General features: G+C 50.1%; 1 protein-coding gene across 1 annotated transcript in view; it reads right to left on the bottom strand.

Annotated features, from left to right (window-relative positions):
* Positions 1 to 27,012, bottom strand: part of STEAP3 (STEAP3 metalloreductase) — a 93,253-nt gene that overhangs the window by 15,824 nt on the left and 50,417 nt on the right. Inside the window, exons 2-3 of the mRNA XM_073551890.1 lie at positions 17,295 to 17,822; positions 15,924 to 16,088 (exon numbers count right to left, since the gene is read on the bottom strand). Of these exons, the coding sequence (XP_073407991.1) occupies positions 15,924 to 16,088; positions 17,295 to 17,822 (693 nt within the window). The remainder of the gene's footprint in view (positions 1 to 15,923; positions 16,089 to 17,294; positions 17,823 to 27,012) is intronic.

Below are 27,012 nucleotides of genomic sequence, written 5' to 3'. Positions count from 1 at the left end.
GTGGGCCGTTCGTCACATATTGGTGGCAGCGCGGTGGGATAATCCTAGAGCATTAGTGATTTGGTTTGAGCAATCATTCCTCTCACTAAAAACCTGCACGGTTCCTGCGGGAATCCTGCATCATAAGTTTTGGAGAACAGACTCAGTGGTTACTAGTTCTGAGACATTGGTGTGTACGTACAAGTATTCCCTCCCATTTCTTTGTTTTTCTTTTCTATCTTTTATTTGGAAACCATGGCTACGTGGGGAGAATCTTATTATAAGCAGCTTAATAAGGACATCCTGAGGTCCCTGTGCACGTCAAAGCAGATTGATGTCGCCAACAAGACCAAAGCCCTGTTGGTCGCGGCTCTAGTGCAATGGGAAGAGAGCCAGGGCGCAGAAGGCAGCACCAGTGCCGATGGTGCAGCCGCAGGGGTCCAGATGGTGCAGACCGCCAGCCGGGAAGTCCTGGACCCCTATCTGCAATTGGCTCTACAGCAACTCCCTGCCGAAGACCATGTTGGACGTCTGCAGCTGATCCAGCAAGCTCAGGAGAGAGCTGAGCGCCAAAGAGAGGCTGAGAGAGCCGAGCGCCAGGCATAGAGGGCCCATGAACTGGAGGTACTCCAGCGGGGTGGGAATGCCCCCACAGCCCGAAGCAGTGATCCCAGCAGCGTCCAGACTCCTAAACCCCGGCCAGAGCATTTTCCCGTGATGGAAAAGGATGGGGACTTGGACACGTTTCTGCGAGCCTTTGAGAAAGCCTGCAGACAGTACCGACTGCCCGAAGACCAATGGGCCAGGTACTTGACCCCAGGGCTAAAGGGCAAAGCTCTGGAGGCGTTTGCTTTTCTTCCGCAAGCGCATGATGATGACTATCGTGCCATAAACGAGGCGCTGATCGCCAAATATCGGCTGACACCTGAGGTATACCGAAAGAAGTTCCGGCACCTCCAACGTGGCCCACACGATAGCTACAGTGATGTGGTGCAAGGACTCAGGACCCACTTTGACCAGTGGATCCATGGACTGTCCGTTGAAACCTTTGAGCAGCTACGGGACCTGATGATCAAAGACCAGTTCCTGCATCTCTGCCCAGCTGAGGTCCGACAGTTCATCCTGGACCGCAAACCAACGAATGCGGACAAAGCGGCGCAGATCGCCGACAACCATGAGGCCAACAGGAAGCCAGAGACGCGGAGGACAGTCACCACCAGCTGGAGAGGGGGTAAGCCTGCACCCAACCCCAGTGCCCCAGCTAGCCGTCCCTCCGGAGGCCCTGTCCCTGTTGCCAACAACAGGCCGGTTACTGACAATCGCCTGTGTCACCACTGCCAGCGGCCTGTTCTTTTACGCCTGTCCGAATAGGCCGAAGAACCCCCCAGCCAAGGCCCCTGGGCCCAACGCCTCTGTTCTTTTGGTGGGAGGTGTGGTTGGGAGGGCTGACGACAACGTTCAACCTGTTCAGGTGGGGGCCCGTCTTGCTACAGGCCTCAAGGACACCGGGGCTGAACGAACCCTCATCCGTCCTGGACTGGCGGCCCCTGAAGAGTTTGTTGAGGGGAAAACCCTGACTGTCACCGGGATTGGAGGCACCCGTTGTCCCTTGCCAGTGGCCCGGGTTTTTCTTGATTGGGGTGCCGGGAGCGGGTTGAGGGAGGTGGGAGTGTCTGAAAACCTGCCCACTGATGTTTTATTGGGGACTGACTTGGGGAGGATGGTTGCATACTATGTCCCTGACACCCTTCCCCAAACTGATAATAAGGGTAACGTTAACCCTGATGATGTTGATGATGGGAAACTGAATGTGTTACCTGCTAATGCCTTGATGAGTAATGATGCAACTAACAACCATTCTTTCCCCAGGTATGATGCTGATGCTGATGTGAATGTGCCAAAGCAAACTGATAACCACTCTTTTCCTAGGAAGGATGATGATGATGTTGATGTATCTGTGCCGACTTAACCCTTTCTTTGAAACGGTAGATGTGTCCACAGGTACCGAGGTGCTCAGCCCCGTCACTCTGCGGAGTGAGACGGCTGAGGAACCCCTTGCAGGAGCAAGCAACGGTGCTCAAGGAAATGGGGAGGTGCATGGGGACCATGAGGAAGGTAATGCCATGCAGCTGACCAGTGCCGCCGAGGAAGGTAACTGGCCCATAAGTAGCACTGCTCCTGAAGTGTTGGGGGTGGATGGGGAGGTAGAGCCCAGGGCAGCACCGGCTGGTGGGTCTGTAGAAATCCCCAGGGAGGCAGCGTACATAGCAGCTGTCACACGCAGTCAGAGTGCCCAGATCGCAGGTAACGCACTGTCTTCTGGACCCTCTGCTGCTACAGGAGAGACTGAACCAGAGGTGAACCCAGAGCCGGTTCCAGAGGGTCCCAGTAAAGGAGGTACCCTGACGTCACTTCTGGCAGCCTCCAGCATGGAGTTCCAGGCTGCTCTGCACTCAGATGCCAGCCTGGAGAAATTGAGAGGTCTCGCAGAGATGCCCACCTCCGAGTCTGATAAGGAGAGGGTGTTCTGGGAACGAGGAAGGTTGTACCGGGAGACAGTACCCGAAGATCCCCAAAAAGGAGTGGTTGAGGGAAAGACAGCTAGCCGTCCCCCTACAGTTTAGAACCGAGTTGTTGCGTATTGCCCATGATATTCCACTCGCTGGACACTTGGGGATCAGCAAAACAAAGACACGGCTGTCTCATCACTTCTATTGGCCCAAGATGGGGACAGATGTAACACAATACTGCCGCTCCTGTGACACCTGTCAAAAAGTGGGTAAGGCGGGGCCTGCTCTTAAGGCTCCCCTTATTCCTTTGCCGGTGATAGAGGAGCCTTTCCAGAGAATCGCGGTGGACATTGTAGGCCCACTGGCCGTCCCCAGCAGCTCTGGAAAGCGATACATTCTCACCGTGGTAGACTACGCTACCCGGTACCCAGAGGCAGTAGCTCTATCTTCAACAGAGCAGATAAGGTGGCTGACGCACTGGTGACCATGTTTTCAAGGGTAGGATTTCCCAGGGAGATGCTTACCGATCAAGGGACCCAATTCATGTCTCGCCTAATGGAGGCTCTCTGTGAGAAAATGCAGGTGACGCACCTGGTATCGAGTGCGTATCACCCACAGACTAATGGTTTGTGTGAACGCTTCAACGGTACCCTCAAACAGATGCTCCGCATACTGGTTGAGACCCAAGGGCGCGACTGGGAGCAGTACCTCCCACACCTGCTGTTCGCTTACAGAGAAGTTCCGCAGGCCTCGACCGGGTTCTCCCCCTTCGAGCTCCTGTACGGCAGGCGAGTCCGGGGACCCCTTGGGTTGATAAGAGAATCCTGGGAAGATGAGCCAAACCCCACAGAAGTGTCCATTGTGGATTATGTCATGCGCTTCCGTGACAAGATGCAGACCTTGACGCAGTTGGTGCATGACAACATGACGCAGGCTCAGGCTGACCAGAAGCGCTGGTACGACCAGAACGCCTGGGAGCGGACCTACCAGGTGGGTCAAAAGGTGTGGGTGCTGGTCCCTGTACCAACGGATAAGCTTCGGCAGCCTGGGAAGGCCCGTACGTCGTCCACCAACAGCTCAACCCGGTCACCTACGTGGTCACGCTTGACCATGCTCGGGGTAGGCGCAAGGCCTTTCACGTCAACATGCTGAAGGCGCACTACGAACGTGAAGCTTGCGTCCTACCGGTCTGCAATCTGCCAGAGGATGGGGAGGAAGATCCCCTCCTGGACATGCTGGCCCAGGCCAAGGCCGATGGGTCCATTGAGGACATGGAGATAAGTGGTTCGCTAAACGTATCCCAGCGGTTGCAGTTGATGGCCACCCTGGAACCCTTCCGGGCCGTGTTCACCAACCAACCGGGGAGGACGGAGTTAGCGGTTCATGAGGTGGACACCGGGAATCACGCCCCATTACGGCGAACACCCTATCGGATCTCTGAGACGGTGCAACAAGTCATGCGCCAAGAGATCGATGAGATGTTAAGGCTGGGGGTGATTCGATGGTCAAAAAGCGCGTGGGCTTCACCTGTAGTCCTCGTACCTAAAAAGGATCGGACCACGCGGTTCTGTGTCGACTACAGGGGGCTCAACGCCATCACAACCTCTGATGCCCACCCAATGCCGCGCATTGAGGATCTGCTCGAGCGGTTGACAAACGCCAACTACATATCCATCATGGATTTGAGTGGGGGATACTGGCAGATTCCCCTGAGCCCTGAGGCGCAGGAGAAATCCGCCTTTATCACCCCCTTTGGACTGTACGTGTCCACGGTCATGCCCTTCGGCATGAAGAATGCCCCTGCCACTTTCCAGCGGATGGTCAACCACCTGCTTCGGGGACTGGAGGAGTACGCAGTGGCGTACTTAGACGATATTGCCGTCTTCAGTTCCACCTGGGAGGAACACCTTCAGCACCTCCAGGAGGTGCTCAAGCGTCTTCACCAGGCAGGTCTGACTATCAAGCCGGGAAAGTGCCAGATAGGCATGCACAAGGTCCACTACCTGGGGCACCGGGTAGGCGGGGGTTCCATGAGTCCGGAGCCAGAAAAAGTGGATGCAATCGTGTCCTGGCCCACCCCCAGGACCAAGAAACAGGTGAAGTCCTTCTTGGGCACTGCAGGGTACTATAGGCGGTTCGTACAGGACTATAGCGCCCTTGCCAAACCCTTGACTGACCTCACCAAGCAGAGGCTACCCCAAACAGTCAACTGGACAGATGACTGTGAGGCGGCTTTCCAAGCTTTGAAAGCAGCCCTGTGCAACTCTCCAGTGTTGAGAGCAGTCGACAGCAGTTGCCCGTTTCTGGTACAGACCGACGCCAGCGAGTTTGGCCTCGGTGCTGTGCTTAGCCAGGTCGACTCGGGGGACCAAGAGCACCCCGTGTTGTACCTGAGCCGGAAACTTTTGCCGAGGGAAGTGGCATACTCGACCATCGAGAAGGAGTGTCTGGCCATGGTGTGGGCACTGCAACGTTTGCAGCCCTACCTGTACGGGCGCGCCTTCACGGTGGTAACCGACCACAACCCTCTGAGCTGGTTGCACACAGTGTCAGGAACCAATGGAAGATTGCTCCGCTGGAGCCTTGCACTTCAGCAGTATGACTTCACTGTAAAACACAGGAAGGGCAGTGAAAACGGCAATGCCGATGGGTTGTCCCGCCGGGGCGAACCCGCTGAGGTGCGCATGGCCGATTACCGAGAGGTAATGCCTCCTTAGCGCCCTCTTAAGGGGGGAGGTGTGATGTACAATGTCTGCAAGATATGTATTCTGTTGGAATGTGCTACAAATCCTCCATTTTGTGAGAAGCTGCCTGCCAGTGTCTCAGTTACATTGCACACTGCAGCAGCTTCCCTTCCCCCAAGTGCCATAAACAAACTTCCTGTCACACCATTTGGCTTCTCTCAGCTGAAAGAGAAAAAAGTGCGGGAAATAAACTCTTTGTTTGAAATCAGGAGTTAGAAGTAAACCTTTAAGAGCCTGCCCTGCGAAAACCGTACCAAGTAGAGATATGAAAATCATATTTTTGTGATCCGAGCGGTCCCAGCTCCGCTACAGTGTCACTTCCGAAGTCCTAACATGTCGAGAACCTGAGATATGATTTGCGCCCAAATGGACGGTCATATCGCATAGATGTTTGATGTTTTCTTGATGGGCTCATTACGCTGGGAAACATGATACCACTGATGAGTCCATACCAGCTTCTCCCATAAAGTTATAGCTAATCTAAGTTTTGTAGCCAAATTATAACTTGGATGAGAGGGGTGGGATTAACCCAGAATGCATCTCTCCGTGATGTCACATAGCAAAGTCTATAAGGCCTTCCCTTGGCAAAACCAGCACAGAAGAGCTCCAATCCTTGCGCTGAGCAGAACCCAGATGAGTGGAGACGTGCAGCTCCGCCTCCTCCCCCCTTAAAGCCACATGGGATGCCTAACAACAACTGACTAAATGTGAGTGTACCTTCTTCTTTCATCCACTTTGTTTTATACTTGTCTAATGTACATATTTTATGTCTCAATTTTATAGCAACTTTTATCTGTAATCACTGTCCTCTTTCGGAAAATAAATGATTTAATATTTAGCCTGTCTCCATGCTCTAAGAATCGAACTATACGCCTTTGATAGATAATCGCTACTAATTCAAGGGGTTTGCCACGGACCCTCTTAATTTTAACACTGTGAATTAAGTAACCGTGACTGGTGGCAGCGCGTTGTGTACGGCTATTGCGGCTTGCTGGCAGTACAGAAGGGTCTTATATTGCTGAATAAGGGGCTGCGGCCACAGCATTGATAATTCCCTTACTGCAGAAGCCTAATTGCCGGTTCACAACAGGCAGTCCGTCCGGAGACTAATTATCCTAGGTGCAGTTTCCTGACTGACCTGAGGGTAAGGGGGGCGCCGGAGAGCTGCGAGTTCCAAAGTGGAACTGAGAAAGTGGGATGTACATAAATCGCCGCAGTACTTGGAAGATTGATAGCAGTGGTGGGGCATCCAAATTAAACTCCCCCTGCGGCAAATTGTAGAGCGAGATTAGCTTGCTGGATATTTTGGTCACATGGTGCCAGTGGTGGGATAACTAAGATAAGCCCTCACGGCGCCTGTGATAGCCGTTTGCCGGCATTGTGTCACGTCCCTCCGTCTGCTGATACACCGGTGTCAGTGGTGGGATTGTGACATAGTGGTGACACGGTCCGCTGTCCGTCGCGTTTTGGTGGCAGCGGGACCCCCGTTAGTCGCCCCCGTAAGTGGCGAATGGCGGTTCGTGCTGTTCGTCACAGCATCTATGTACTCACTGATGTAGTTAATGAGCACACACTCCTGTGGAATGCATATAACAAAAAAAAAAAAAAGTTGAGCAGATGAATACAAGAATGGAAAAATATCAAAAGCCCATATGGGACAGCAGTACTAATGCCCTTGCACCTCTAATAAGGTTGTTGCAGACATACAGACCACATTTGGCAGAGACAATGAAGGCAGAAAAGGTCAAATAAACCAAAGCTCCATAATATGCCAGTGCATATGAAAAATAAAGTGCCTGGTGCTTCTGTGGGATGAGTGTGCGGGGGGAGCAAACCCCACGCGTATCGCCACCAGAAAGTGGCTTTCTCAAGGGAGAAATAAAGCGCTGTCAGCGCTTGTCTCTGCCATTTGTGGTCTGTATGTCTGCAACAACCTTATTAGAGGTGCAAGGGCATTAGTACTGCTGTCCCATATGGGCTTTTGATATTTTTCCATTCTTGTATTCATCTGCTCAACTTTTTTTTTTGTTATATGCAGTCCACAGGAGTGTGTGCTCATTAACTACATCAGTGACTACATAGATGCAAGTTCAGGGGTTTCATATGTGCTTAATATATTCATGGTGCTGTGAATAGTTCTCTTTCCAAACCAGTCAGGCATTTTGATTTTTCATGTTTAATGCCTTTTTTCATTTGTTTGTTTTAGAGACTGTTCGTCATTAGACACTTTATAGTGCTCATTCATACATTGTCTGTGGGGTCTGTTGATGTGGGAGGTTTATCATACCATTATTTCATGATTTGACTTACCACTTTTCCACATGTTTTTAAATGTTTTTATGGAGTCTGTGTTATTCCATGTCTGTGTTGGATGTATTCAATAAACTTCATACATTTTTTACTCATACATGTGGTGTTCCCTATTCATGAGCCCCCTGTAGTCCACGCAGAACCGGGTGATTCGATCCTTTTTAGGCACGAGGACTACAGGTGAGGCCCATGCGCTTTTTGACCGTCGAATCACCCCCAGCCTTAACATCTCATTGATCTCTTGGCACATGACTTGTTGCACCTCCTCAGAGATCCGATAAGGTGTTCGCCGTAGTGGGGCGTGATTCCCGGTGTCCACCTCATGAACCACTAACTCCGTCCTCCCAGGTCGGTTGGTGAACACGGCCCGGAAGGGTTCCAGGGCTTCCACCAACGGCGACCGCTGGGATACGGTTATCAAACCACTTATCTCCATGTCCTCATTGGACCCATCGGCATTGGCTTGGGCCAGCATGTCCAGGAGGGGATCTTCCTCCCCATCCTCGGGCAGGTTGCAGACCCGTAGGACGCAAGCTTCACGTGCGTGGTGCGCCTTCAGCATATTGACGTGAAAGGCCTTGCGCCTACCCCGAGCATGGTCAAGCGTGACCACGTAGGTGACCGGGTTGAACTGTTGTTGGACGACGTATGGGCCTTCCCAGGCTGCTTGAAGCTTATCCGTTGGTACGGGGACCAGCACCCATACCTTTTTACCCACCTGGTAGGTCCCCTCCCGGGCGTTCTGGTCGTACCTGTGCTTCTGGTCAGCCTGAGCCTGCGTCATGTTGTCATGCACCAACTGCGTCAAGGTCTGCATCTTGTCACAGAAGCGCATGACATAATCCACAATGGACACTTCTGTGGGGTTTGGCTCATCTTCCCAGGATTCTCTTATCAACCCAAGGGGTCCCCGGACTCGCCTTCCATACAGGAGCTCGAAGGGGGAGAACCCGGTCGAGGCCTGCGGAACTTCTCTTTAAGCGAACAGCAGGTGTGGGAGGTACTGCTCCCGTCGTGCCCTTGGGTCTCAACCAGCATGCGGAGCATCTGTTTGAGGGTACCGTTGAAGCGTTCACACAAACCATTAGTCGGTGGGTGATACGCACTCGATACCAGGTGCTTCACCTGCATTTTCTTACAGAGAGCCTCCATTAGGCAAGACATAAATTGGGTCCCTTGATCGGTAAGCATCTCCCTGGGAAATCCTACCCTTGAAAACATGGTCACCAGTGCGTCAGCCACCTTATCTGCTCTGTTGAAGATAGAGCTACTGCCTCTGGGTACCGGGTAGCGTAGTCTACCACGGTGAGAATGTATCGCTTTCCAGAGCTGCTGGGGATGGCCAGCGGGCCTACAATGTCCACCGCGATTCTCTGGAAAGGCTCCTCTATCACCGGCAAAGGAATAAGGGGAGCCTTAAGAGCAGGCCCCGCCTTACCCACTTTTTGACAGGTGTCACAGGAGCGGCAGTATTGTGTTACATCTGTCCCCATCTTGGGCCAATAGAAGTGTTGAGACAGCCGTGCCTTTGTTTTGCTGATCCCCAAGTGTCCAGCGAGTGGAATATCATGGGCAATCCGCAACAACTCGGTTCTAAACTGTAGGGGGACGGCTAGCTGTCTTTCTCTCAACCACTCCTTTTGGGGATCTTCGGGTACTGTCTCCCGGTACAACCTTCCTCGTTCCCAGAACACCCTCTCCTTATCAGAGTTGGAGGTGGGCATCTCGGCGAGATCTCTCAATTTCTCCAGACTCGCATCTGAGTGCAGAGCAGCCTGGAACTCCTTGATGGAGGCTGCCAGAAGTGACGTCAGGGTTATTTCTGTACTGGGACCCTCTGGAACCGGCTCTGGGGTCACCTCTGGTTCAGTCTCTCCAGTAGCAGAAGAGGGTCCAGAAGACAGGGCGCTACCTGCGATCTGGGCACTCTGACTGCGTGTGACAGCTTCTACTTATGCTGTCTCCCTGGGGATTTCTACAGACCCACCAGCTGGTGCTGCTATGGGCTCTACCTCCCCATCCACCCCTAACACTTCAGGAGCAGTGCTACTTATGGGCCAGTTACCTTCCTCGGTGGCACTGGTCAGCTGCATGGCATTACCTTCCTCATGGTCCCCATGCACCTCCACATTTCCTTGAGCACCGTTGCTTGCTCCTGCAAGGGGTTCCTCAGCCGTCTCACTCCGCAGAGTGACGGGGCTGAGCACTTCGGTACCTGTGGACACATCTACCGTTTCAAAGATATGGTTAACAGGTTCAGTCGGCACAGATACATCAACATCATCATTCCTAGGAAAAGAACAGTTATCAGATTGCTTTGATACATTCACATCAGCATCAGCATCATTCCTGGGGAGAGAATGGTTGTTAGTTGCATCATTACTCATCACGTCATTAGGAGGTAACACATTCAGTTTCCTGTCATCATCATCACAAGGGTTAACGTTACCCTTATTATCAGATTGGGGAAGGGTGTCAGGGACATAGTATGAAACCATCCTGCCCAAGTCAGTCCCCAATAAAACATCAGTGGGCAGGTTTTCAGACACTCCCACTTCCTTCACCCCGCTCCCAGCACCCCAATCAAGAAAAACCCGGGCCACTGGCAAGGGACAACGGGTGCCTCCAATCCCGGTGACAGTCAGGGTTTTCCCCTCAACCAACTCCTCAGGGGCCGCCAGTCCAGGACGGATGAGGGTTCGTTCAGCCCCGGTGTCCTTGAGGCCTGTAGCAAGACGGGCCCCCATCTTAACAGGTTGAACGTTGTCGTCAATCCTCTCAACCACACCTCCCACCAAAAGAACAGAGGCGTTGAGCCCAGAGGCCTTGGGTGGGGGATTCTTCGGCTTTTCCGGACAGGCGTGACGGAAGTGACCAGTCTGATTGCAGTTGAAACACAGGCGACTGTCAGTAGTAGGCCTGGTGTTGGCAACAGGGACAGGGCATCCGGAGGGACGGCTATCTGGGCACTGGGGTTGGTTGCAGGCTTACCCCCTCTCCAGCTGGTGGTGACTGGCCTCCGCGTCTCTGGCTTCCGGTTGGCCTCATAGTTGTCGGCGATCTGCGCCGCTTTGTCCGCGTTCGTTGGTTCGCGGTCCAGGATGAACTGTCGGACCTCAGCTGGGCAGAGATGCAGGAACTTGTTTTTTATCATCAGGTCCCGTAGCAGCTCAAAGGAATCAACGGACAGTCCATGGATCCACTGGTCAAAGTGGGTCCTGAGTCCTTGCACCACATCACTATAGCTATCGTGTGGGCCACGTTGGAGGTTCCGGAACTTCTTTCGGTATACCTCAGGTGTCAGCCGGTATTTGGCGATCAGGGCCTGCTTTATGGCATCATAGTCGTTGACGTCTTCTGACGGAAGAGAAGCAAACGCCTCCAGAGCTTTGCCTTTTAGCCCTGGAGTCAAGTACCTGGCCCATTGGACCTTCTCCAGCTGGTACTGTCTGCAGGCTTTCTCAAAGGCTCGCAGGAACGTGTCCAAGTCCCTGTCCTTTTCCATCACGGGAAAATGCTCTGGCCGGGGTTTAGGAGTCTGGACGCTGCTGGGCTCACTGCTTCGGGCTGTTGGGGCATTCCACCCCCGCTGGAGCATCTCCAGTTCATGGGCCCTCTGCGCCTGGCGCTCGGCTCTCTCAGCCTCTCTTTCGGCTCGCTGCTCCGCTCTCTCCCGAGCTTGCTGGATCAGCTTCAGACGTCCATCACGGTCTTCGGCAGAGAGTGCGTCCAACGCCGCTTGCAGGTAGGGGTCCAGCCTGCTCTGGTTGAATGTGGGGCCAGCACTCAGGAGTGGAGCCTCTGCTGAAGCCCCATTGTCACTTTGGCCAACTTCTGTGCCCGCTGGACTCTGGGTGTTGTCCAGCTGCACCAGAGCCGCAATCAATTGATCTCTGGTTTTGCTTGTGGCGTCAATGCCTCGGAACGTGTATACTGCAGCAAGGTTTTCCTTTTTCTGCTGTCTGTACCAGTGTTTTCCTTTTGCTGCCATGGTTGCCAAATAAAAGATAGAAAAGAAAAATGAAGAAGTAGGGAGGGAATACTTGCAAGTACACAAAAATGTCTCAGGACTAGTAAACAATGAGTCTGTTCTCCAAATCCTATGATGCAGGATTCCCGCAGGAACCGTGCAGGTTTTTAGTGAGAGGAATGATTGCTCAAACCAAATCACTAATGCTCTAGGATTATCCCACCACTCTGCCACCAAATTGTGATGAACATCCCACCGCTGCCACCAATATGTGAAGAACGGGCGGACCGCCGTTGCCAAATTGCGACGGACAGCGGACCCTGTGCCACCAATATGTCACGATCCCACCACCGACACGGGTTTGTCAGCGGACGGAGAGACGTGACGCACTGCTGGCACACGGCTATCACAGGTGCAGTGGGGGCTTATCTTAGTTATCCCACCACGGGCACCATGTGACAAAAACACAGCCAGCTAATCTTGCTCTAACAATTTATCGCAGGGGTATTTTGGTTGCCCCACCACTGCTAACAACCTTCCAAGAACTGCGGGGATTTATGTATATCCCACTTTCTCAGTTCCACTTTGGAACTTGCAGCTCTCCGGCGCCCCCCCTTACCCTCAGGTCAGTCAGGGAACTGCACCTAGGATAATTAGTCGCCGGATGGGCTGCTTGTTGTGCACGGGCAATTAGACTACTGCAGTAGGGAATTATCAATGCTGTGGCCTCAAACACTCATTCAGCAATATAAGACCCGTCCGTACTGCCTGCTAGTCTCGCCAGCCGCGCACACCACGCTGCCACCAGCCACGCTTTACTTAATCAAAGAGTTAATCAAGAGGGTCTGTGGCAAACCCCTGAAATTAGAAGCGATTATCTAAAAAAGGCACATAGTTCATTTCTTAGAGCATGGAGGCAAACTAATAGATTTTATCATTTATTCCCAAAAGAATGCGGGCAGTGATTACATAGATAAAAGTTGCTATAAAGTTGAGACATTACATATGTACAAATACAAATATAAAACAAAGTGGATGAAAGAACAGAAAGAACACTCACATGTGCGTAGTTGGTATTAGGCAGACCATGTGGCTGGGGGAGGGGCGCTTAACAAAACGTCCCCACTCATCGGGACATCTCTCTGGCAGGAGGACTCCAGCTGAACGGACTGGAATTTGGTAGGGAATACCTATAGCCTAGGGTCTGTGACCTCACAAAATGGGCGGTCTGGAGAGGTCCAACCTCCCTCTCTCCAAGTTATGATTTGGCTACAAAACTTAGAATAACTATATCTAAACGAGAAAAGCCTGTACCAACACACATAGGGCATCATTGTTTGTGATTTACCGAATAGAATCAGAAGACACCAAGCATGCCATAATTAAGACCCTCCATTTGGGAGCAATCCATATATCTGTTTCTGGCGAGATTAGGATTTTGCCAGAGCCACCGTAGGGAAGCCGGGTCCGCGCAGATCACAGAAATGATCGTTTCATTTTTCTGTCGCGATCGGAGCCCATGCTAGCCTATTTTAATATCTCTCATAGTTTTATTTCAGACACATGACCTGAGAGGACAAAGGACTTCCTTTAGCTGTGCAGGGAGGGGGAAGGAGAAGAATTCTACACTGAGGCTTCAGGTTTCACAGAGCTGCACGCAGGAAGACGCTGGTGTGTGTGTTGTGGGGGAAGAGAGGGGGGGTTGCAGCTACATGACAGAGGGATTTTCTAGAATGTTCCATATCTACAGTACATTACAATCCTGTATTATACTCCAGAGCTGCACTCACTATTCTGCTGATGCAGTCACTGTGTACATATATTACATTACTGATCCTGAGTTACATCCTGCATTATACTCCAGAGCTGCACTCACTATTCTGCTGGTGCAGTCACTGTGTACATATATTACATTACTGATCCTGAGTTACATCCTGCATTATACTCCAGAGCTGCACTCACTATTCTGCTGGTGCAGTCACTGTGTACATACATTACATTACTGATCCTGAGTTACATGCAGTATCAGTGGCGTATCTAGGGGGGGGCAGCCGGGGCATTTGCCCCGGGCGCAGCCAGCAGGGGGGCGCAGTTGGGCCGCCTAATGCAGTGGTCCGCAGTGTCCTCCCTGGTGGCTGCGTTCTTACGCCCCCCCTGGCCTGGGAGTCGGCGGTTCTCTGTGTCAGCTGTCAAGCTGACAGCCGGCGCAGAGAAGGAGCGCGTGCCGGCTCCCACGGAGCAATTGTACTGGCGTCTGTACAGACGCCAGTGAAATTGCAGCTTTGAACGCCGGGTCAGAGCGACGTTAGCAGCGTGATCAGGTCATGTGATCACGCTGCTGACGTCACTCCCCGGCGCCCAGAGAGAACCCTGGTGGTAAGTGTGCTCCACTGTGGAGCTGAAGAACCACCGAAGATGGGAGACGGGGGGGATTTGTAGAGGGGATGGGGATTAATGTGTGGGGGGATTTGTAGAGGGCATGGGGGTTAATGAATGGGGATGGGGGCTAATATGTGGGGGGGTTAATGAATGGGGATGGGGGTTAATGAGTGGGGATAAGGGTTAATGTGTGGGGGGATTTGGAGGGGGGGGCGCCGAACCGAATTCTTGCCCCGGGTGCTAGAAAGCCTAGATACGCCTCTGTCCAGTATTATACCCCAGAGCTGAACTCAGTGTTCTGCTGGTGCAGTCACTGTGTACATACTGTGGTGTAGTAACCACTGTGTCCGCTAGGGGGCGCTGGTGCAGTCACTGTGTACATACATTACTGATCCTGAGTTGCCTCCTGTATTATACTCCAGAGCTGCACTCACTATTCTGCTGGTACAGTCACTGTGTTCATACATTACATTACTGATCCTGAGTTACATCCTGTATTAAACTCCAGAGCTGCACTCACTATTCTGCTGGTGCAGTCACTGTGTATATACATTACATTACTGATCCTGAGTTACATACTGTATTATACCCCAGAGCTGCACTCACTATCCTGCTGATGCAGTCACTGTGTACATACATTACTGATCCTGAGTTACATCCTGTATTATACCCAAGAGCAGCACTCACTATCCTGCTGGTGCAGTCACTGTGTACATACATTATATTAATGATCCTGAGTAACCTCCTGTATTATACCCCAGAGCTGCACTCACTATTCTGCTGGTGCAGTCACTGTGTATATACATTACATTACTGATCCTGAGTTACATCCTGTATTATACCTCAGAGCTGTACTCACTATTCTGCTGGTGCAGTCACTGTGTACATACATTACTGATCCTGAAATACATCCTGTATTATACCCCAGAGCTGCACTCACTATTCTGCTGGTGCAGTCACTGTGTACATACATTACTGATCCTGAGTTACATCCTGTATTATACCTCAGAGCTGTACTCACTATTCTGCTGGTGCAGTCACTGTGTACATACATTACTGATCCTGAATTACATCCTGTATTATACCCCAGAGCTGCACTCACTATTCTGCTGGTGCAGTCACTGTGTACATTACATTACTGATCCTGAGTTACATCCTGTATTATACCCCAGAGCTGCACTCACTATTCTGCTGGTGCAGTCACTGTGTACATACATTACTGATCCTGAGTTACATCCTGTATTATACCCCAGAGCTGCACTCACTATTCTGCTGGTGCAGTCACTGTGTACATACATTACTGATCCTGAGTTACATCCTGTATTATACCCCAGAGCTGCACTCACTATTCTGCTGGTGCAGTCACTGTGAACATACATTACTGATCCTGAGTTACATCCTGTATTATACCCCAGAGCTGCACTCACTATTCTGCTGGTGCAGTCACTGTGTACATACATTACTGATCCTGAGTTACATCCTGTATTATACCCCAGAGCTGCACTCACTATTCTGCTGGTGCAGTCACTGTGTACATACATTACTGATCCTGAGTTACATCCTGTATTATACCCCAGAGCTGCACTCACTATTCTGCTGGTGCAGTCACTGTGTACATTACATTACTGATCCTGAGTTACATCCTGTATTATACCCCAGAGCTGCACTCACTATTCTGCTGGTGCAGTCACTGTGTACATACATTACTGATCCTGAGTTACATCCTGTATTATACCCCAGAGCTGCACTCACTATTCTGCTGGTGCAGTCACTGTGTACATACATTACTGATCCTGAGTTACATCCTGTATTATACCCCAGAGCTGCACTCACTATTCTGCTGGTGCAGTCACTGTGTACATACATTACTGATCCTGAGTTACATCCTGTATTATACCCCAGAGCTGCACTCACTATTCTGCTGGTGCAGTCACTGTGTCCATACATTACTGTGTTACCTCCTGGATTATACCCCAGCACAGAGATACCTCCCTGCAGGATATAATGGTTCGGCCCCCAGGGGCCACTTACCTGAATGAAGGTGAATTCCCTCCAGTTCAGGGAGCTGCTGACAGAGGGCAGAGAGGACACCGCCAGTATGGAGAGGATCCCCAGTGCCATAATCCCTGCAGACACATAGAGCTCCATCCTCCAGACTTCTTCCTCCACCCAGGCAGAGGTCACGTTGTTCTTCACCTGTAACACAGAGAAGTCATTGAGGTCAAGGTTCTGGGTTCTCGTTGTGTGCCGGGGTTCTAGGCTGTGTAGTATTGTGCTTATTACGTCCATCCACAGGTCTGTGATGTAACACCCCAACCACCTGGAGATCAATGGCTGCAATCTGCAAGTGAGCCGGCTACTAGCGCACAGTGATACAAAGGGAGCGTGCACTGCTGGAGGCACAGCCACTGACAGCCACTAGGAACTGGCGCTAGTAGCGTGTTTGTAGATTGTGTAGCAGGCGTTTGTTCCTCATAGCTCAGGGTTCAGCACTGTCTGTGTAAGACCCCTCCCCGACACAGCGCAGAGTCATAGATTCTGTGTGTAGACCCTGCCCTCGCACAGTTCTAGATTCTGTGTGTAGACCCCTCCTCCCTGGCACAGTTCTAGATTCTGTGTGTAGACCCCTCTCTTGCACAGTTCTAGATTCTGTGTAGACCGCTCTCTCGTAGAGCTCTAGATTATCTGTGTAGACCCCTCCTCCCTCGCAGAGCTCTAGATTCTGTGTAAACCCCTCCCTCGCAGAGCTCTAGATTGTGTGTAGACCCCTCCTCCCTCGCAGAGCTCTAGATTCTGTGTGAAGACGCCTCCCTCGCAGAGCTCTAGATTCTGTGTGTAGGCTCCTCCTCCCTCGCAGAGCTCTAGATTCTGTGTGTAGGCCCCTCCCTCGCGGAGCTCTAGATTCTGTGTAGACCCCTCCCTCACAGAGCTCTAGATTCTGTGTGTAGGCACCTCCCTCTTGAAGCTCTGGATTCTGTGTAGACCACTCCTTCGCAGAGCTCTAGATTCTGTGTGTAGGCCCCTCCCTCTTGGAGGTCTAGATTCTGTGTAGACCCCTCCCTCTTGGAGCTCTAGATTCTGTGTAGACCTCCATCGCAGAGCTCTAGATTCTGTGTAGACCTCCATGGCAGAGCTCTAGATTCTGTGTAGACCCCTCCCTCTTGGAGCTCTAGATTCTGTGTGTAGGCCCCTCCCTCTTGGAGCTCTAGATTCTGTGTAGACCCCTCCCTCGCAGGGCTCTAGATTCTGTGTAGACCTCCATCGCAGAGTTCTAGATTCTGGGTGTAGACCCCGCCCTCGCAGAGCTCTAGATTCTGGGTGTAGACCCTGCCCTCGCAGAGCTCTAGATTCTGGGTGTAGACCCCGCCCTCGCAGAGCTCAGGGTTTTGGACCCCCACGCACCTGTTGGAAGGCGTCGTTCAGGATCTGGTAGCGGGCCGATCTCCTCATGGGCAGGCACAGGCTGTAGACTGCGTGGAGCGCTGCCAGGAAGAAGCTGACCAGTCCCATCTGCTTCCGGTGGATCATCCACTTGTGCAGCCAGTCAGGGAAGCGCTTGTACTTGGTGCCATTGTGCAGTTGGTAGAGCGCAGCGAGGACACCGGGAGCGTACACCATTGACAGCAACACATAGGCCGCACATGGCAGCGTGACGTTCAGCAGCTCCAGCGGAACCTTGTAGAAAAGGCTCTTGTTATCCTGCAGGAAAGGGTGAAGCACGAGGCGCACAAAGTTATACATTACGAAGAAGACTAAGATGGCGAGCGCCAGCCTGCAGGGAAAACTCCACAGAGGCAGGAGGCGCAGAGGGATGTTCTCAACCTCACGAGCTGCACACAGCGCCCCCATGTCCAAAGGGAGGAAGCCCATACTGCGCCCTATGGAGGCAACGCGGCTCCTGGCTTCAGGGCAGTCAGAGCAGATCAGCACCTAGAAGAGAAGTACAGAGGGGGTGAGAAAAGTGTGCCCACCATCGACACCGGAGATCAGCAGCAACATCACCGAGAACACCGCTCATCCATCACCAGAGATCAGCGGTGACATCACTGAGAATGCCTCCTATCCATCACTAGAGATCAGAGGTGACATCACTGAGAATGCCTCCTATCCATCACCAGAGATCAGAGGTGACATCACTGAGAATGCCTCCTATCCATCACCAGAGATCAGAGGTGACATCACTGAGAATGCCTCCTATCCATCACTAGAGATCAGAGGTGACATTACTGAGAATGTCTCCTATCCATCACCAGAGATCAGAGGTGACATCACTGAGAATGTCTCCTATCCATCACTAGAGATCGGAGGTGACATCACTGAGAATGCCTCCTATCCATCACTAGAGATCAGAGGTGACATCACTGAGAATGTCTCCTATCCATCACTAGAGATCAGAGGTGACATCACTGAGAATGGCTCCTATCCATCACTAGAGATCAGAGGTGACATCACTGAGAATGTCTCCTATCCATCACTAGAGATCAGAGGTGACATCACTGAGAATGTCTCATATCCATCACTAGAGATCAGAGGTGATATCACTGAGAATGCCTCCTATCCATCACTAGAGATCGGAGGTGACATCACTGAGAATGTCTCCTATCCATCACTAGAGATCAGAGGTGACATCACTGAGAATGTCTCCTATCCATCACTAGAGATCAGAGGTGACATCACTGAGAATGCCTCCTATCCATCACCAGAGATCAGAGGTGACATCACTGAGAATGCCTCCTATCCATCACTAGAGATCGGAGGTGACATCACTGAGAATGCCTCCTATCCATCACTAGAGATCAGAGGTGACATCACTGAGAATGTCTCCTATCCATCACTAGAGATCAGAGGTGACATCACTGAGAATGTCTCCTATCCATCACTAGAGATCAGAGGTGACATCGCTGAGAATGCCTCCTATCCATCACTAGAGATCAGAGGTGACATCACTGAGAATGCCTCCTATCCATCACCAGAGATCAGAGGTGACATTACTGAGAATATCTCCTATCCATCACCAGAGATCAGAAGTGACATTACTGAGAATGTCTCCTATCCATCACCAGAGATCAGAAGTGACATCACTGAGAATGCCTCCTATCCATCACCAGAGATCAGAGGTGACATTACTGAGAATGTCTCCTATCCATCACCAGAGATCAGAAGTGACATCACTGAGAATGTCTCCTATCCATCACCAGAGATCAGAAGTGACATTACTGAGAATGTCTCCTATCCATCACCAGAGATCAGAAGTGACATCACTGAGAATGCCTCCTATCCATCACCAGAGATCAGAGGTGACATCACTAAGAATGCCTCCTATCCATCACTAGAGATCGGAGGTGACATCACTGAGAATGCCTCCTATCCATCACTAGAGATCAGAGGTGACATCACTGAGAATGTCTCTTATCCATCACTAGAGATCGGAGGTGACATTACTGAGAATGTCTCCTATCCATCACCAGAGATCAGAGGTGACATTACTGAGAATGTCTCCTATCCATCACTAGAGATCAGAGGTGACATCACTGAGAATGTCTCCTATCCATCACTAGAGATCAGAGGTGACATCACTGAGAATGCCTCCTATCCATCACCAGAGATCGGAGGTGACATTACTGAGAATGTCTCCTATCCATCTCTAGAGATCAGAGGTGACATCACTGAGAATGTCTCCTATCCATCACTAGAGATCGGAGGTGACATCACTGAGAATGCCTCCTATCCATCACTAGAGATCAGAGGTGACATTACTGAGAATGTCTCCTATCCATCACTAGAGATCAGAGGTGACATCACTGAGAATGCCTCCTATCCATCACCAGAGATCAGAGGTGACATCACTGAGAATGCCTCCTATCCATCACTAGAGATCGGAGGTGACATCACTGAGAATGCCTCCTATCCATCACTAGAGATCAGAGGTGACATCACTGAGAATGTCTCCTATCCATCACTAGAGATCAGAGGTGACATCGCTGAGAATGCCTCCTATCCATCACTAGAGATCAGAGGTGACATCACTGAGAATGCCTCCTATCCATCACCAGAGATCAGAGGTGACATTACTGAGAATATCTCCTATCCATCACCAGAGATCAGAAGTGACATCACTGAGAATGTCTCCTATCCATCACTAGAGATCAGAGGTGACATCACTAAGAATGCCTCCTATCCATCACCAGAGATCAGAGGTGACATCGCTGAGAATGCCTCCTATCCATCACTAGAGATCAGAGGTGACATCACTGAGAATGCCTCCTATCCATCACTAGAGATCAGAGGTGACATCGCTGAGAATGCCTCCTATCCATCACTAGAGATCGGAGGTGACATCGCTGAGAATGTCTCCTATCCATCACTAGAGATCAGAGGTGACATCGCTGAGAATGCCTCCTATCCATCACTAGAGATCAGAGGTGACATCACTGAGAATGCCTCCTATCCATCACCAGAGATCAGAGGTGACATTACTGAGAATGTCTCCTATCCATCACCAGAGATCAGAGGTGACATTACTGAGAATGTCTCCTATCCATCACTAGAGATCAGAGGTGACATCACTGAGAATGTCTCCTATCCATCACTAGAGATCGGAGGTGACATCACTGAGAATGCCTCCTATCCATCACTAGAGATCAGAGGTGACATCACTGAGAATGTCTCCTATCCATCACTAGAGATCAGAGGTGACATCACTGAGAATGTCTCCTATCCATCACTAGAGATCAGAGGTGACATCACTGAGAATGCCTCCTATCCATCACCAGAGATCGGAGGTGACATTACTGAGAATGTCTCCTATCCATCTCTAGAGATCAGAGGTGACATCACTGAGAATGTCTCCTATCCATCACTAGAGATCGGAGGTGACATCACTGAGAATGCCTCCTATCCATCACTAGAGATCAGAGGTGACATTACTGAGAATGTCTCCTATCCATCACTAGAGATCAGAGGTGACATCACTGAGAATGCCTCCTATCCATCACCAGAGATCAGAGGTGACATCACTGAGAATGCCTCCTATCCATCACTAGAGATCGGAGGTGCCATCACTGAGAATGCCTCCTATCCATCACTAGAGATCAGAGGTGACATCACTGAGAATGTCTCCTATCCATCACTAGAGATCAGAGGTGACATCGCTGAGAATGCCTCCTATCCATCACTAGAGATCAGAGGTGACATCACTGAGAATGCCTCCTATCCATCACCAGAGATCAGAGGTGACATTACTGAGAATATCTCCTATCCATCACCAGAGATCAGAAGTGACATCACTGAGAATGTCTCCTATCCATCACTAGAGATCAGAGGTGACATCAATAAGAATGCCTCCTATCCATCACCAGAGATCAGAGGTGACATCGCTGAGAATGCCTCCTATCCATCACTAGAGATCAGAGGTGACATCACTGAGAATGCCTCCTATCCATCACTAGAGATCAGAGGTGACATCGCTGAGAATGCCTCCTATCCATCACTAGAGATCGGAGGTGACATCGCTGAGAATGTCTCCTATCCATTACTAGAGATCAGAGGTGACATCGCTGAGAATGCCTCCTATCCATCACTAGAGATCAGAGGTGACATCACTGAGAATGCCTCCTATCCATCACCAGAGATCAGAGGTGACATTACTGAGAATGTCTCCTATCCATCACCAGAGATCAGAAGTGACATCACTGAGAATGCTTCCTATCCATCACCAGAGATCAGAGGTGACATCACTGAGAATGTCTCCTATCCATCACCAGAGATCAGAAGTGACATTACTGAGAATGTCTCCTATCCATCACCAGAGATCAGAAGTGACATCACTGAGAATGCCTCCTATCCATCACCAGAGATCAGAGGTGACATCACTAAGAATGCCTCCTATCCATCACTAGATATCGGAGGTGACATCACTGAGAATGCCTCCTATCCATCACTAGAGATCAGAGGTGACATCACTGAGAATGTCTCCTATCCATCACCAGAGATCAGAAGTGACATTACTGAGAATGTCTCCTATCCATCACCAGAGATCAGAAGTGACATCACTGAGAATGCCTCCTATCCATCACCAGAGATCAGAGGTGACATCACTAAGAATGCCTCCTATCCATCACTAGAGATCGGAGGTGACATCACTGAGAATGCCTCCTATCCATCACTAGAGATCAGAGGTGACATCACTGAGAATGTCTCCTATCCATCACTAGAGATCAGAGGTGACATCACTGAGAATGTCTCCTATCCATCACTAGAGATCAGAGGTGACATCGCTGAGAATGCCTCCTATCCATCACTAGAGATCAGAGGTGACATCACTGAGAATGCCTCCTATCCATCACCAGAGATCAGAGGTGACATTACTGAGAATATCTCCTATCCATCACCAGAGATCAGAAGTGACATTACTGAGAATGTCTCCTATCCATCACCAGAGATCAGAAGTGACATCACTGAGAATGCCTCCTATCCATCACCAGAGATCAGAGGTGACATTACTGAGAATGTCTCCTATCCATCACCAGAGATCAGAAGTGACATCACTGAGAATGCCTCCTATCCATCACCAGAGATCAGAGGTGACATCTCTGAGAATGTCTCCTATCCATCACCAGAGATCAGAAGTGACATTACTGAGAATGCCTCCTATCCATCACCAGAGATCAGAGGTGACATCACTAAGAATGCCTCCTATCCATCACTAGAGATCGGAGGTGACATCACTGAGAATGCCTCCTATCCATCACTAGAGATCAGAGGTGACATCACTGAGAATGTCTCTTATCCATCACTAGAGATCGGAGGTGACATTACTGAGAATGTCTCCTATCCATCACCAGAGATCAGAGGTGACATTACTGAGAATGTCTCCTATCCATCACTAGAGATCAGAGGTGACATCACTGAGAATGTCTCCTATCCATCACTAGAGATCGGAGGTGACATCACTGAGAATGCCTCCTATCCATCACTAGAGATCAGAGGTGACATCACTGAGAATGTCTCCTATCCATCACTAGAGATCAGAGGTGACATCACTGAGAATGTCTCCTATCCATCACTAGAGATCAGAGGTGACATCACTGAGAATGCCTCCTATCCATCACCAGAGATCGGAGGTGACATTACTGAGAATGTCTCCTATCCATCTCTAGAGATCAGAGGTGACATCACTGAGAATGTCTCCTATCCATCACTAGAGATCGGAGGTGACATCACTGAGAATGCCTCCTATCCATCACTAGAGATCAGAGGTGACATTACTGAGAATGTCTCCTATCCATCACTAGAGATCAGAGGTGACATCACTGAGAATGCCTCCTATCCATCACCAGAGATCAGAGGTGACATCACTGAGAATGCCTCCTATCCATCACTAGAGATCGGAGGTGACATCACTGAGAATGCCTCCTATCCATCACTAGAGATCAGAGGTGACATCACTGAGAATGTCTCCTATCCATCACTAGAGATCAGAGGTGACATCGCTGAGAATGCCTCCTATCCATCACTAGAGATCAGAGGTGACATCACTGAGAATGCCTCCTATCCATCACCAGAGATCAGAGGTGACATTACTGAGAATATCTCCTATCCATCACCAGAGATCAGAAGTGACATCACTGAGAATGTCTCCTATCCATCACTAGAGATCAGAGGTGACATCACTAAGAATGCCTCCTATCCATCACCAGAGATCAGAGGTGACATCGCTGAGAATGCCTCCTATCCATCACTAGAGATCAGAGGTGACATCACTGAGAATGCCTCCTATCCATCACTAGAGATCAGAGGTGACATCGCTGAGAATGCCTCCTATCCGTCACTAGAGATCGGAGGTGACATCGCTGAGAATGTCTCCTATCCATCACTAGAGATCAGAGGTGACATCGCTGAGAATGCCTCCTATCCATCACTAGAGATCAGAGGTGACATCACTGAGAATGCCTCCTATCCATCACCAGAGATCAGAGGTGACATTACTGAGAATGTCTCCTATCCATCACCAGAGATCAGAAGTGACATCACTGAGAATGCTTCCTATCCATCACCAGAGATCAGAGGTGACATCAATGAGAATGTCTCCTATCCATCACCAGAGATCAGAAGTGACATTACTGAGAATGTCTCCTATCCATCACCAGAGATCAGAAGTGATATCACTGAGAATGCCTCCTATCCATCACCAGAGATCAGAGGTGACATCACTAAGAATGCCTCCTATCCATCACTAGAGATCGGAGGTGACATCACTGAGAATGCCTCCTATCCATCACTAGAGATCAGAGGTGACATCACTGAGAATGTCTCTTATCCATCACTAGAGATCGGAGGTGACATCACTGAGAATGCCTCCTATCCATCACCAGAGATCAGAGGTGACATTACTGAGAATGTCTCCTATCCATCACCAGAGATCAGAAGTGACATCACTGAGAATGTCTCCTATCCATCACCAAAGATCAGAGGTGACATCACTGAGAATGTCTCCTATCCATCACCAGAGATCAGAAGTGACATTACTGAGAATGTCTCCTATCCATCACCAGAGATCAGAAGTGACATCACTGAGAATGCCTCCTATCCATCACCAGAGATCAGAGGTGACATCACTGAGAATGTCTCCTATCCATCACCAGAGATCAGAAGTGACATTACTGAGAATGTCTCCTATCCATCACCAGAGATCAGAAGTGACATCACTGAGAATGCCTCCTATCCATCACCAGAGATCAGAGGTGACATCACTAAGAATGCCTCCTATCCATCACTAGAGATCGGAGGTGACATCACTGAGAATGCCTCCTATCCATCACTAGAGATCAGAGGTGACATCACTGAGAATGTCTCTTATCCATCACTAGAGATCGGAGGTGACATCACTGAGAATGCCTCCTATCCATCACTAGAGATCAGAGGTGACATCACTGAGAATGTCTCCTATCCATCACTAGAGATCGGAGGTGACATCACTGAGAATGCCTCCTATCCATCACTAGAGATCAGAGGTGACATCACTGAGAATGTCTCCTATACATCACTAGAGATCAGAGGTGACATCACTGAGAATGCCTCCTATCCATCACTAGAGATCGGAGGTGACATCACTGAGAATGCCTCCAATCCATCACTAGAGATCAGAGGTGACATCACTGAGAATGCCTCCTATCCATCACTAGAGATCAGAGGTGACATCACTGAGAATGCCTCCTATCTGTCACCAGAGATCAGCGGTGACCACTGAGAATGTCTCCTATCCATCACTAGAGATCAGAGGTGACATCACCGAGAATGCCTCCTATCCATCACCAGAGATCAGCGGTGACATCACTGAGAATGTCTCCTATCCATCACCAGAGATCAGCGGTGACATCACTGAGAATGCCTCCTATCCATCACTAGAGATCAGGGGTGACATCACTGAGAATGCCTCCTATCCATCACTAGAGATCAGCGGTGACATCACTGAGAATGCCTCCTATCCATCACTAGAGATCAGAGGTGACATCACTGAGAATGTCTCCTATACATCACTAGAGATCAGAGGTGACATCACTGAGAATGCCTCCTATCCATCACTAGAGATCGGAGGTGACATCACTGAGAATGCCTCCAATCCATCACTAGAGATCAGAGGTGACATCACTGAGAATGCCTCCTATCCATCACTAGAGATCAGAGGTGACATCACTGAGAATGCCTCCTATCTGTCACGAGATCAGCGGTGACCACTGAGAATGTCTCCTTTCCATCACCAGAGATCAGAGGTGACATCACTGAGAATGTCTCCTATCCATCACTAGAGATCAGCGGTGACATCACTGAGAATGTCTCCTATCCATCACCAGAGATCAGAGGTGACATCACTGAGAATGTCTCCTAAACATCACCAGAGATCAGCGGTGACATCACTGAGAATGCCTCCTATCCATCACCAGAGATCAGAGGTGACATCACTGAGAATGTCTCCTATCCATCACCAGAGATCAGCGGAGACATCACTGAGAATGCCTCCTATCCATCAGTAGAGATCAGAGGTGACATCACTGAGAATGTCTCCTATCCATCACCAGAGATCAGCCCTGACATCACTGAGAATGCCTCCTATCCATCACCAGAGATCAGAGGTGACATCACTGAGAATGCCTCCTATCCATCACCAGAGATCAGAGGTGACATCACTGAGAATGTCTCCTATCCATCACTAGAGATCAGCGGTGACATCACTGAGAATGTCTCCTATCCATCACTAGAGATCAGCGGTGACATCACTGAGAATGTCTCCTATCCATCACCAGAGATCAGAGGTGACATCACTGAGAATGCCTCCTATCCATCACTAGAGATCAGCGTTGACATCACTGAGAATGTCTCCTATCCATCACCAGAGATCAGAGGTGACATCACTGAGAATGCCTCCTATCCATCACTAGAGATCAGAGGTGACATCACTGAGAATGTCTCCTATCCATCACCAGAGATCAGTGGTGACATCACTGAGAATGTCTCCAATCCATCAGCAGAGATCAGAGGTGACATCACTGAGAATGCCTCCTATCCATCACTAGAGATCAGAGGTGACATCACTGAGAATGCCTCCTATCCATCACTAGAGATCAGAGGTGACATCACTGACAATGTCTCCTATCCATCACTAGAGATCAGCGGAGACATCACTGAGAATGTCTCCTATCCATCACTAGAGATCAGAGGTGACATCACTGAGAATGCCTCCTATCCATCACTAGAGATAAGAGGTGACATCACTGAGAATGCCTCCTATCCATCACTAGAGATCAGAGGTGACATCACTGAGAATGCCTCCTATCCATCACCAGAGATCAGCAGTGACATCACTGAGAATGTCTCCTATCCATCACCAGAGATCAGCGGTGACATCACTGAGAATGTCTCCTATCCATCACCAGAGATCAGAGGTGACATCACTGAGAATGTCTCCTAAACATCACCAGAGATCAGCGGTGACATCACTGAGAATGCCTCCAATCCATCACCAGAGATCAGAGGTGACATCACTGAGAATGTCTCCTATCCATCACCAGAGATCAGCGAAGACATCACTGAGAATGCCTCCTATCCATCAGTAGAGATCAGA

The sequence above is a fragment of the Dendrobates tinctorius genome, unplaced genomic scaffold (genome assembly GCF_039654945.1).
Source record: "Dendrobates tinctorius isolate UK_male_01 unplaced genomic scaffold, ASM3965494v1 ptg000182l, whole genome shotgun sequence".
Lineage (NCBI taxonomy): Eukaryota > Metazoa > Chordata > Amphibia > Anura > Dendrobatidae > Dendrobates > Dendrobates tinctorius.
Note: the sequence above shows the minus strand (reverse complement) of the source record. Positions and strands in the feature narration are given on the sequence as shown.